Source organism: Aspergillus pseudonomiae (genome assembly GCF_009193645.1).
Source record: "Aspergillus pseudonomiae strain CBS 119388 unplaced genomic scaffold BDV37scaffold_37, whole genome shotgun sequence".
NCBI classification, from domain to species: Eukaryota; Fungi; Ascomycota; class Eurotiomycetes; order Eurotiales; family Aspergillaceae; genus Aspergillus; species Aspergillus pseudonomiae.
In genome coordinates this window covers 106,209-118,387 of record NW_022476029.1, presented here as the reverse complement: position 1 = coordinate 118,387, position 12,179 = coordinate 106,209, and the positions used below count along the sequence as shown (strand labels likewise).

At 48.2% G+C, this 12,179-nt stretch overlaps 5 protein-coding genes across 5 annotated transcripts; 3 read left to right on the top strand and 2 right to left on the bottom strand.

Annotated features, from left to right (window-relative positions):
- The first annotated feature begins 187 nt into the window (after positions 1-187).
- Positions 188-2,757, top strand: BDV37DRAFT_249529 (VPS9 domain-containing protein). Its single transcript, XM_032082095.1, has 2 exons — positions 188-798; positions 860-2,757. Exons 1-2 carry the CDS (start codon positions 455-457, stop codon positions 2,703-2,705), a joined length of 2,190 nt encoding a protein of 729 aa, XP_031940971.1. The 5' UTR covers positions 188-454; the 3' UTR covers positions 2,706-2,757.
- A 324-nt stretch (positions 2,758-3,081) lies between these two features.
- On the bottom strand, positions 3,082-4,790 carry BDV37DRAFT_249528 (uncharacterized protein). Its single transcript, XM_032082094.1, has one exon. It carries the CDS (start codon positions 4,652-4,654, stop codon positions 3,143-3,145), a length of 1,512 nt encoding a protein of 503 aa, XP_031940970.1. The 5' UTR covers positions 4,655-4,790; the 3' UTR covers positions 3,082-3,142.
- Positions 4,791-4,844: 54 nt separating this feature from the next.
- Positions 4,845-6,692, bottom strand: BDV37DRAFT_249527 (uncharacterized protein). Its single transcript, XM_032082093.1, has one exon. The coding sequence runs from the start codon at positions 6,454-6,456 to the stop codon at positions 5,143-5,145; it is 1,314 nt and encodes a 437-aa protein (XP_031940969.1). The 5' UTR covers positions 6,457-6,692; the 3' UTR covers positions 4,845-5,142.
- Positions 6,693-7,243: 551 nt separating this feature from the next.
- On the top strand, positions 7,244-10,901 carry BDV37DRAFT_249524 (uncharacterized protein). Its single transcript, XM_032082092.1, has 3 exons — positions 7,244-9,948; positions 10,006-10,281; positions 10,336-10,901. The coding sequence occupies exons 1-3, from the start codon at positions 7,831-7,833 to the stop codon at positions 10,435-10,437; spliced, it is 2,496 nt and encodes an 831-aa protein (XP_031940968.1). The 5' UTR covers positions 7,244-7,830; the 3' UTR covers positions 10,438-10,901.
- A 363-nt stretch (positions 10,902-11,264) lies between these two features.
- BDV37DRAFT_129525 (phosphoribosylglycinamide formyltransferase) lies at positions 11,265-12,176 on the top strand. Its single transcript, XM_032078704.1, has 2 exons — positions 11,265-11,786; positions 11,881-12,176. Exons 1-2 carry the CDS (start codon positions 11,376-11,378, stop codon positions 12,142-12,144), a joined length of 675 nt encoding a protein of 224 aa, XP_031940967.1. The 5' UTR covers positions 11,265-11,375; the 3' UTR covers positions 12,145-12,176.
- Positions 12,177-12,179: the final 3 nt, after the last annotated feature.

The window sequence follows — 12,179 nt, the reverse complement described above, 5'->3', positions numbered from 1 at the left end:
CGCGAAACTTCCGTCCAAGTGATTTGACTATCTAACCGTATATGGTTAGGTCATCTACTCCTTAGAAGGGAAGGGTCCCACGTGATTGGCCCGGAAACGCGTGACAGTTTGTCAATCATGGCAGTTGATACTCTATCTGTACTCCGCATCTGCTTGTCCTCTCGATACTATTACTTTCTTCCCCAAACGCTTTGGGTGTCTCCGGGCTCTTCTAACATTATGCTTAGTCTACACAAGTAAACTTATCTCCACCAAAGTTGCCTTGTCTCTCTTCCGGTGCTTGTCTCCTTTATACCCGTGTCGGTTCATGTGTTACCTATCGATAAACAGTGGCGCCAAATAATTGCGCGGAATCTGCAAAAGCCGGCCGATTAAACTACTTTAGGACCATATCGCAATATACCACGGCATCTTTCGACAGGGCTCGGACCTAGTATACTTGTCTATCATAATCATGTCCTTTGACCCTACGGAAAATGGCTCTGGAAAGCCTCGTTTGCATACGGCTCGCTCGTTTCCCAGGATGGATACTTCAGAGGCAGGCCCTTTCATTCGCTCAAGGTCTAAGACCTTTCAGTCAGTAGCAACGCCAGAGCATGTCGACTCTGATGCGCATCCCTTACCATTGTCGCCAGCCGAAGAGGACCAGGAGACGGGCCCTGACCTGTTTGAAAAAGCGGGTCTCTCAGAGCCAGGCATCAATGATGATGGACAAGGCGAGGAGGTTTCAGTGCTATCGCGGAATGCAGAGGAACAATCAGAGGAATTACCAATAGAGCTGATCAGTCTAACTGACCGGTAGGATGAAGCGCTCAGTTTCTTAGCGGTGTTATCAATTGCTGACAATAATACCTGTTAGATTTGTCAACTCTTTAAGTGCAAAAGTACACAGCTCACCACCAACGATCGAGAAAATTTCCCTTCTTTACCAAGATTTTTATGTCCGAGCAGAATCACATATAGCCACACACATATCTGCCCTCGCTTCCCGAATAAACCGGGATCCATCGCCACATCCTCAGCCGAAGTCAAAGAGTAAACACGTCGAAAATAGCCGACAGATGCTAACAGCATCAGAAGTCACAGAAAAGCGGATTGCCCGGAAGATGCTTGCTTCTAAGCGCGTCGCTTTGGAAGAAGCAGTGGAGCGAAGAGCTTGTGAGAGTATCTACGACAAAATATGGCGGCATAAAAGTACACTGGATGAAGTTAGAGACGAGAAGTTACGTTCTAAAACAGCCACATTGCTCCTAGTCGGAATAAACCTGAATGACCTTGGGGTTGATGTCGACACGGCTTCGATCGACGTAGAAAGGCAGAAGGAAGCTGACGAGGGTCTATCTGTTGCCAGGGACTATCTTAAGAAAATGAACGAAGAAAAATACCCATTAGGGAAGCTTCGGCATCTCGCCGCTGCCCACAAAGCGATAGTTGATGCCTTAACAAAGCTACTGCCTTCTTCATCCTCTGCTGATGAAATTCTACCTACCTTGATCTACTCGCTTATCATATCCCCACCGGAGGGCATTAACGTCATAAGTAACTTACTGTTCATACAGAGATTCCGGTCGTCAAACAAAATTGACGGCGAGACTGCATATTGTTTGACAAACCTTGAGGCTGCAATAAGCTTCTTGGAAAATGTGGAACTTTCTGAGCTCCGTGCTGACCAAGTGCCAGAAGGTCAGATGAAAGCTCCTAGCAACGAACCTACACCGGCCGTTGAAAAGAGCGATCCTCGGCAACCTAGCAAAGATGAACCAGCTTCATCCCTTACAACAGCGACGACTGTTGCGGAATTCTCGAAGTCCACCAGCAAGGAATCCGCCTCCAATACGTTGCCCAGGACTCAACAGTCTGCAACAACGCAGCAACGTTTGAATAACCTATTTCAACCCCCGTCAAAGGTCTTCGGTGCAGCAAACGATGCTGTGCGTAATACTGCAGATCAGAGCCTAAAGAATATAGGTGCAACATTGGACAGCAGTTTTAGTTTCCTTTTCGGCCGTCTCAAAGAATTGCAGTCCAGCCAACATGCTGGCAAAGATGGAGGTAATCCGATAGTACCAAAAACACTGGCAGAAGCCAGACGTCTGGTTACGTCTCCATCCTCTGCAGATATTACCTCCCCCAGCCAAGAATTCAAGTCAACGAGGGAGGCGCCCAACGATCGACCTCACCTCAGACGTATCGGCTCGAAGGCAGAAGATACTTTCTTGGGATTGGTTGGTGGGCAGAGGACGCCGCGCGACCGAAGTGCAGACAGCGTCAGAACGCAAGGAAGCTCCAAGAAGATTAACGCTGCATCGAGCTCATTAAAAGATGAACCGTCATCCAGCATGTCACAGATCTCCCCAGCTAGCTCGTCTTCCCTGGCCCCTACACCTCTGGAATCGATGCGGAACTTTGGGAATACACTTAATCCCCTTAATCATATCCCTGGCATGATCAGGAGCTTCGGTCGTGCTACTCCAGACGGCACGGGGGTCCTTTCCACTCCCTCTCCTTCTACGAAGAGCCCTCCTATCTCAAGGGAAATGTCCTCAAGCATTCTCACTACTTCGTCTAAGATCGATCCCCCGATTCAGCGTTTCCTTCAGACAGCACAGGCCAGCGATCTCACGATTGGAGATGTAACCACTCTACTTGAAGATTATAAAAGGATCGCCGCAGTGTTGTTAAAGCAGGGCTCGAACTCAAAATGAAGACCAAATCTCTGAACTCACCTTGGTCTCGCCGATTCTTGTAGTATTTTTTTTTTTTTTTTTTTTTTTTATCGTCATAGCGTTGCGAATTCTAAGTAATAGACTACCGGGGGCGTTTTGTCTTTCGACCTAACACATGGAATAGTTTTTTTCAGGTAGCTAGCATTGCGTGCAGCTTAAATATGTCCTGTGTGATCTGAATGTTCATTTCGTACAGTAGTAATACTACCAGTGCCCTTGTTGAACCATGGCACCCATCATTTTTATTAAAACCAAATAGAACCCCCTCGCTATGCTTAGACTAGCTTAGTGACGTTGGGATAAGTATATGAACATGTGTATAGACAGGTGAATATGAAGAGCTGCAGGCGTATTCGACAAATCTCCAGGATCGGAATACGTTGCAGCATGAATAGGACCGAAATTAAAGATACACTTCACGGAGTGCGACCACGTAGGACCTCAGCCCCACCCGTCCTCATTCCATCTAGCTTTTTAGAAAGATCAGAAGATTGCTCCTCAACGCTTTCATGTCTTCTCCTGATCTCGGCTTCGAACACAGCGGCGGTTTTTCGTCGAGCATGACGCAGGTCCTTCATCTTGGTGAGCACCTGAGTGAATTGATCTATTAATTGATCACCACAATCCTCCCATTCGTTCATTGATAGATTGGAGAAATAAGTGCGGCGGTCGGCGTCTGAAAGATTCATAAGGTACGGGATTTTGTCTTCTGGGTCGGGTTGCGTTTCCTGGGTTGCGTTCGGTGATGGGGCGGCTGCTGGAATATGGTCAAAAGGTTCCGCTTGGAGCTCGGCGAATGATTTCTGATAAAGTATATCTGGCGGATAGTCTGGTTCAATATGACGCTTCTTCGGATTGTGTTGATCCGGGCTAATACGCTGAACTGAGAGACGTCTGGAGAAGGGGTCATTGATAGGGTCATCATCGTCATTAAGGGCATCGATATTCGTCATGTCAAAAGCGGTTATTGACTGTACGCTGCCTCGTCTTCCGTAGCTGTTTGAAAAGAACCCAAGGCCTACATTTTCCACAGAGTCTGAGGTTTCAATGCTCGTGATTCTCTGGGATTTCTGCGGCCGAGGACCAGGGGTACGACGTGTAGGGGTCAAGTCTAATTGTTCCAGAAGAGTGGGCTTTGGTGGGCTGAATCTTGTCCTCGGGGTTGCACTCGTGTTAGGAGGGAGCGTAACCTTCCTAGGTGCAGTGGCAGGTAGGACTTGGCTAGTCCGTTTGGCGTCCTGTATTGACCGGGTGAAAGTTGGGATTTTTGATGACTCCACCTGAGCCTGGTTTTCTGGCTGTTGGTACGTCTTTCGGCCAGCATTCCAGAAGTTATGCAGACGTTTGCTCAGAGGCTCATCATTGAGGCGTTTCCTAATAGGAACTACCGATTCGTTGGTTCCGTCGGAGGCCTCATCATCACCCGCCACTGATGTTAGCTGACTTTCATTGTCAACTTCATCCGAGTCGAATCCGGCTGTTTTCATAGCTCTGTCCCCGAAATTATCATACCACTGAGAGTCAAAAGGCCGGCGTGTTTGTTGGAATTGGTGCAGAGAGTTCGCAGCAGCACCTTGCTGTCGAGCATTCGGAGCAGGCGAGTATCGGTATGGAAGATCCTCAACACCAACAACACTTGTTGCAGCAATGGTCGAGTCATCAACACCTTCCACGTCTGTGTCAAACATGTCCTTCTTCGCACCATTGTCATTTGGTGCATGCGACCCCCCAGGAGCAGGCGGGCCACCGGAGTGCTCGAACTGTGTTGGTCTACTGATTGGCAGAGGTGCAGGCGCAATCAATCTTGGTGTCGGAACTTCAACCCTTGCCTGCTCGGCTATCTGCTGCCGTGATTGATTGGAGACATCAAGTTTAGGTGGTCTGTGGTGACCAGCTTCTTTTGAATGTACATAATCTCCGACACCCATTGTCGCTGAAATGAGAAGTGGAATGAACAGCCAATTTAAACATGCAATGAGGGATAGAGAATCGGAGACAACTTCATTATACTAGGGGTTCTCCACTCAGGACACAGATAATCTACCAGTGGTTGCAGTGGGGTCAATCAAGTTTGCCATGGATAAATATCGGCCTTACTCAGAGTGGTGGACGCGTTACCTTGATTTTGCCTTTAAGGCACACGCGAGGCATCCACGAGATCACGTGCTATTGGTGTGGTGCATAGTATAGTCTCAATTGCAGTCAAGCTCTTTTTAGGTATTTTGAAAGGAGCTGGTCGAAAATCTAAATATGTGGTTGTACATAAAGATGTTAATGCATTATGAATAGATGAATATTGTTTTTGCGTATACCTCATCCTGCATCTCACGTCTCTACTGTGATCGCTCGGAGATATAAATTTCATCATACCTTTTCCCCTTGGAGAGTGATCCTATCTATGCGTGCAAGCATCGCCTTATCCATCGAGAGAAGCATTGTCGTCAATGTGTAGGTCCTCAAGTGTCGAGGTCATTCCTTTACCCCGCTGCTTCGCTTTCTCAAGGAAATCTTGAGCCTTTTCAACCTCGGATTGCCTCTTCTCATCTGCAAGTCTCTGCTCCCGTCTGGCTTGAATTGAGTTTTGAAAGTCATCTCCCGAGATCAAGTCGTTGTCATCGAACCCGTCGGTATCCTCCACACGATGGGCCAAGGAGGACATGAAAAGGTCGCCTATCCAAAGAGAGATCATGCCTCTAAGTTCTAATAGCTCGGGAGAATCCGAGTAAGGCGGAGAGACAAGAACTTCATCCATTCTTGCCGCAATCTTCTGGGCTTCGTGTAGCTCAACTGCCCTGATGTCTGCGACGAGGATCTGCATTTCTTGACTTGAGCCATCAGAACTCTCTAGATCAGATGCTGCATCGTCCGTGTCTTCCTTGGGTGCAACTTCCTGGCGATTCTGGATATCTTGGCGAGCAGCATTGCTCTCCTCTTGCGCAACATAAACCCAAAGTCCAAACATGGCTTGGTAAAAGTGCAAAGAACTTGTGAAGTCTGGAGCAGTTTTCCGAAATGGATACTGGATCACGAGTCTCTCATAGTATTGCTTGGCAGCCTCGAACCCTTTTCTTGTAAAATGAAGCCCAGAAACTTCCGTCTTCTGGCCATTTTTGATAGCTCTCGCAGATCCCGAGGCGTGGTCTGAAAGCTGGCGATCTCGACGAAGCAATATTTCAGCCCCAATACCCCATCTCCCTTCAGCGCGCACATCGATTGGGTTTCCTTGAAACTCCTCACGAAGGATTAACCCCCAGACTCTTCCAGCACGGATATAGTCTCTATCAAGAAGACAACGATGCAAAATAGAAGAGAGAACAGCGAGATGTTGCAGACGAAGGTTGCCTTGATAGGCTGCAGACTGTGGTGGGTAAATTGGTGGTGTCAATGATGATAAACCTTTCATAACATTCTCCTTTCCTCGGTTGCTAGCGGTTTCATCTTTGGCGGGTCCATGTGGGAAATGGCCCCCTGGTAGTTCTCTGTCGAAAGATAGACCGGCTATGCGATATTGGTGTGCTTCTTCTGGTGACAGAATCAATGATGCCCCGGAAGGTGCAATTTCAGATCCTGCATCAGTTGTTTCGCCTTCAAAAACATCGTCCTCAGTGTCCCATCCATAATAGTCTTTCCTACGCTTCCTAGACTCATACCGCGCAACGCGTGCACTTTGAGGTTGTTGCCATGATGGAATTGGCAATGAGAAGGCAGAGGCTGACGGAACAGATGCCATCAGCGGTTAAGAGATGAGTAATCTATGGTCTGAATGTTTGAGCCACTATCCATGGATGCATTGGTCATATGTCCAAGAGTAATTATCCATATGCTTGATTGACCTTAATCGTAGCTCTTGCTCTAGTTGTATCGCAAAGAAGGAACGCGGTTCCGTTGTAGAGTTTGGAATATAGTATCCTGAGGCACCAAGGCATCACAAGAGCTAAACCTCAGGCTCCACTAGGTGTAGTGATTGGCAATCAAATATTCACCGCTTACTTCATTAGACAGGGCTTGTCCTCTGCTAGTACTTAGTGCTAGTACTTAGTAGTAGGTACTAGTAGTAGATGGCTCGACCAGTTTAATATGGACGAGAGCCTGGTAACTACTCGGTAGTTGGTACGTTATTAGTACTACTCGTCCGGATTAATTTGGAGATGTTGTTGGAATAACGTATTTACGTACCGGGAGTTTTCGCATATTGTATGGTGTGGACGGATTTGAGCTTCATCTTACCTTGGCCCTACCTGCTATCATGAATCCAATAGAGAAAAGGTCCAAGAGATAGCCTATTTTTGGTTTATGCAGATGAAGCGCTTTCGGTCAAGAAACAATCATCATGTATGTACGTTCCCGGCAAGCATGTATTGTACTGTAACACAACTGTCACCCTACTCCGAGCACTCCGTATTAGGATGCCAATCCCTCAGCCAAGAAAGTCACGAGCTAGCCTCGACCCGCCTTAACCAAAGCGCCCTGACTTAAGACACCACTCCAATTTAGGCGCGGCCGTTATCAATTGCCATCATCATCATCAGCATCAGCATCACTACCACTACCACCACCACCATCATCCTTCCACCTCCCTCGTTCCTGCCGTCTCCTTCGTTTTAAATCCACAATATCGCATATAACATTACGTTTAAGTAGTGACCTCCGGCCGACCACCTGGCACTACAACGTACCTACCGTTTCTATTCTTGAATTCTCTCCCTGATGGTCTAATTTCCATAGCCGACTTTGTATCGACAGTCCTTTCGCAGTTCCATTATATATTCCCATGTTTTTTGCCTAAGCCGTCCAATGGTATGTGGTATGTGGCTTTGTTGAATTAGTACGGTAGTTGGAACTCCCAGCACCGGAAGTCCACGGTGCTCAGGTGCTGCCGAGGATTCCGCGAATATGTTTGCCTTAACAATCATTTGACCTTCCACGTATCCCTGCTCCCATGTCACTATCTCCCTATCTCTCGAGCATGTTGCCCCTTAGCAGTGAATGCGGTATTGTTTGTCTTACTAATGTTGAACTGTGTCTCTTTAGTCATCAAATGCCGATGGCAATACTAGGCGGTTTATAAATCCCAGCGCCACGTCCTGACCATTCATTTGATACTATGGGACAATCTTCCTCTACGCATCAACGCCACAACAGTCCTTCGAACCGTCTGTCATTCATACACCGTGGTCATCGCGATAGGGATAGGGATATGAATAACGATCACAACTTCGAACAACACGGGGTGTTTAGGCCCCAACGAGGGGCGGATAATGGCGATATGCTACCGGATCAAGCCAGCTCAGGTGGGGAGACATGGCGGCCGGCCGAAGAGCAATCGGCCGGTATAGGACATATGGGAAGCATTCAAGAAGAAAATGGGCCACAGTATGAACCGACTCAGCGGGAGTATCGGTCTGCGATCTTCGCCCGCATGGCAGCAAGAAGGCAATCCACGATGTCAAGGCTGGGATCCAGGATTCTGCCAAACTCAGTTATTCGTGGCCTTCTTAGCAGCGAAGAAGAAACCCCTGCTGAGGGCCACGCTCATCGACACGGAATCGTATCAAGATCGATACCAAGATCAGAAGTCACTCATAGCAGCAGTCGTTTTAGTCCGTTTAGCTCGCTTAGCGCAAGAGGTATCTCTCGACGACGCTCTGCCCGTGGTCCCTATTTCATTCCACGTAGTGATCCGGGGCTGCTTTCGGATGCTCCTCATTCTCCTACTTTTTTCGACCCTACCTCAGATCATACACCGGACACAACCAGGAGTTCTTGGCGTCGAAGTGCTCGATTGCATCGCGTTAGAAATTCACTTTCGGGTCCGATCACGCAGATGTTCGGCCAACCGTCGACAAACATGTCTGATCAGAACGTTGGAGATATACGCCATTCGATGGGACCAATACCTGGCGACCCTCCAGGTACATTCTTCCCTCAACCAGGGCCAATGACTAGTGAGATGGACTTTGATGAGCCCCATGAACTCGATTCCGTGGAGCCTGCTATAGGAAACACCCGCCCCGTCTCTCCGATGTCTTTGCAGTCCGGACAAAGCCAAACTGGCTTGCGGCACTTCCCAAATCTGTTGCGAGCACGCCCATCCAGAGTTTTGCGGCGAGAGGAGCAGACACCGCTCTCGCGTGTCCTTCAACTGGCGGCTGCTGCCATTGCTGCCCAACTTTCTGGCACAACTGGCCCTGTAATGCCTAATATTCAAGCCCTTGGCAACGAAGGTCTCGACAATTCGCTAGAAAACTTTATACAGAGTTTACAGCACGCTACCTCCGCACAGACAGCAGGTGATAGTCAAGCCGCTTCTGGGGACAATGGAGCGCCAACTCCGGTCAATTTCTTACGGGTATTCCGATTCGCAAATTCAGATGGCGTAAGGCCCTCAGCAACTTCAGATCGATCTGCAACAGCCACGAATGCTCCAGAGAGTGGCGCAGATGGGATGGATGCTGAGAACCCCACGGATGGTCCTGAAGGACGTACTGTTACCCTGGTTGTTGTGGGAGTAAGGTCTGTCCCGTCAGGTAATAATCCCGGCAATGACCAGCAGAATGCTGGCCCTGGACCGGGCTTGGATACGTTACTCCGTCTACCGTTCTTGTCACCAGGAAGTCTACCACGGAATTCAGAAAACGGTCCTAACCTCACGTCACGCGCTGAAGGACGGCCAAGATTCATACCTAGTCGGCATCAAACTGGAGGTCCTAGTACTACACCTAATAATGAAGATATTCCCCTGCAACTCGGACATCGGAGTCCGTCAAGGAGGCTATCTGACACTGGGAGTCGTGGACCTCTCTCATCTCTTCCTTCCATCATCTCTGAAACCCCTCCTGGCCCTCACCCTCCACCATCGACGCCTGCTGACCCTGGGCTTTCAGCCGTGTCGTCGGGTGCTTCAACTCCAAGCCGAAGACCATCTTCTGCATCGGTGATGTCCCCAAGCACCTTGCCGCAACTGAATGAGCACCGGATTATGCAGCCTCCAGCTGAACCTGCTGATGGTACTATTCCATTCAACATATCTCGTCAGCGACGTCGTAGTGATTCTGAGTATGTCCGCCATCGTGACCTAGGCGCTGGTGCAGTCCGGCGCAATGGTGTTGTCGAACCGGACAATGCTCCTTCTCCTGCAGGTAGAAGCTGGTTGATCTATGTTGTGGGAACAAACCTTTCCGAAAATCACCCTGCGTTTGCGACACCAAGCCTCTTCACCGATGTAAGGATGACATGTTCCTCCCTTTGCCCATAGAACCCAAGCTAACCTAAATACTAGAACCCAACTTATGAAGACATGATTCTACTCTCGTCTCTCCTTGGTCCAGTGAAGCCCCCAGTTGCCACACAGGAGGACCTCACTTCGGCTGGTGGAGTATACCGTATTGTAGAATATAGTGGCTCTCTTGTTGCGGAAGCCCTGGGTGGTGCTGGCGCCATTCAAATTCCCGACGGGGATCGATGCCTGATCTGCCTTAGCGATTACGAAGCTTCTGAAGAGCTCCGGCAATTGACCAAATGTGCGCATGTGTTCCACCGAGATTGCATAGATCAGGTTTGTCAACACATCTATTTTGGGCCTTTTCCATGGAACTAACAGATTCTATAGTGGTTGACAACTGGTCGCAACTCTTGCCCTCTATGCAGAGGTCAGGGCGTAGCTGAGACATCGAATGCAGATCACACCCCAGAAAACACCTCATCTGCTTGATTGCCGTTTTCCTGCCTACAATGAAAATCGTCTGTCCCGCTGCCACCCATTTGCATTGGTTATCAATCAAGATTTGCATGAAGCGCATATTCCATAGCTTAACGAACTTTTTTTTTGTTTTCACCGAAGATATCCATTACAGCATTTTGTTTCTCTCTTCTGCATACTTCTTCCTGGAGCCTATTTATTTCCTCTGTTCTTAATTTTGGCTGTTGATATTGGGGCTGATAAAGGCAGGATGGTGAGACAACGGATAGAATGACGCGGAATTGTCTCTTAACTTTGCCAGGACACTGGGTTCATCATCTATGTCTCGTGTACCTTTTGATGTGACATAGGTATGAAATACTGAAACCTCTACTATAAGACACTAAGGTCAGGAGTTGTACCATATGGTGTGGTGAGCTAGAGAACGAGACTTGAGTGGTTCGCAATTGTGAATGTGAGATTATTTTATTTAGGCATTACGTGTTCAATCAACTAGTATACTAGTAGTAGTAGTAGTAGTAGTAGTAGTAGTAGTAGTAGTAGTAGTAGTAGTAGTAGTAGTAGGTATGAACTACAACACCTACAGTAATTCAGATGCCCCGCATGCGTCGAACTGGAAACCGAAACTGTTGCCCCTCTTCAACAAGCTGCTGACTCAGCCCACATCTTTCCTCGACCCCACCAAACTATATCTATTTATCAATCTATCGATCCTCACAGTCGTTGAGAGGAAAGATTAAGCTTATTTTCGCTACGTGGTGACTTTTCTTCCAATCGCCTGTCAGCTTCCACTGTCCACTCGACTGATATACTTACATTATAAATCTACCTGAATCAATTGAGTTGGGCAGAAATACAATTAGCAGGAATTGTTGCCAATCGTTATCGGCCGTCCCAACAGCGCTTCCTATTCTCCGTTTCTCCAGCCACCCCTATACATTATAGCCAGGATGGATACACCGATTCGAGTCACCGTATTGATATCAGGCAATGGTTCAAACCTCCAGACCGTCATCGACCGGACAGTTGCGGGGCAGCTTCCGGTGAACATTGTCCGAGTCTTATCGAACCGCAAAGACGCATTTGGACTCGAACGTGCCCGACGTGCAAACATTCCTACACATTACCACAACCTTGTGAAATATAAGAAGCAGCACCCTGCAACACCAGAGGGTATCCAGGCGGCTCGGGAGGAATATGATGCGGAGTTGGCGAGGTTGGTCCTGGCTGATAGTCCAGACATGGTAGCTTGTCTGGGATTTATGCATGTGCTGTCTCCGAGGTTCTTGGAGCCACTGGAGACAGCGAAGGTTAAGATCATTAACCTTCACCCTGCGTTGCCGGGGGCTTTCAATGGAGCGGTATGTTCTCTTGTTGCATTCTTCTCCACTACGTCTATTAAGCTGTGGGTACCCTCCTCGAGGAATGATATGATTAACTTGCAAACCCTTGCAGCATGCAATTGAACGGGCCCATGCCGCCTGGTTAGAAGGAAAGATCGACAAGACAGGGGTAATGATTCACAAGGTGATCTCTGAGGTTGATATGGGCACCCCTATAGTTGTACGAGAGATCCCATTCGTCAAGGGAGAGGATGAAAATCTTGAACACTTTGAAGAAAAGGTCCATGCTGTTGAATGGGGGGTTGTGATTGAAGGGGTACAGCTTACAGTCGATGAGATAAGAAAGGAAAAGAAACATGGCTCGACGGAAGCATAAACGAGGCTACTACAACAGGGTTAAGAAACAAAAAA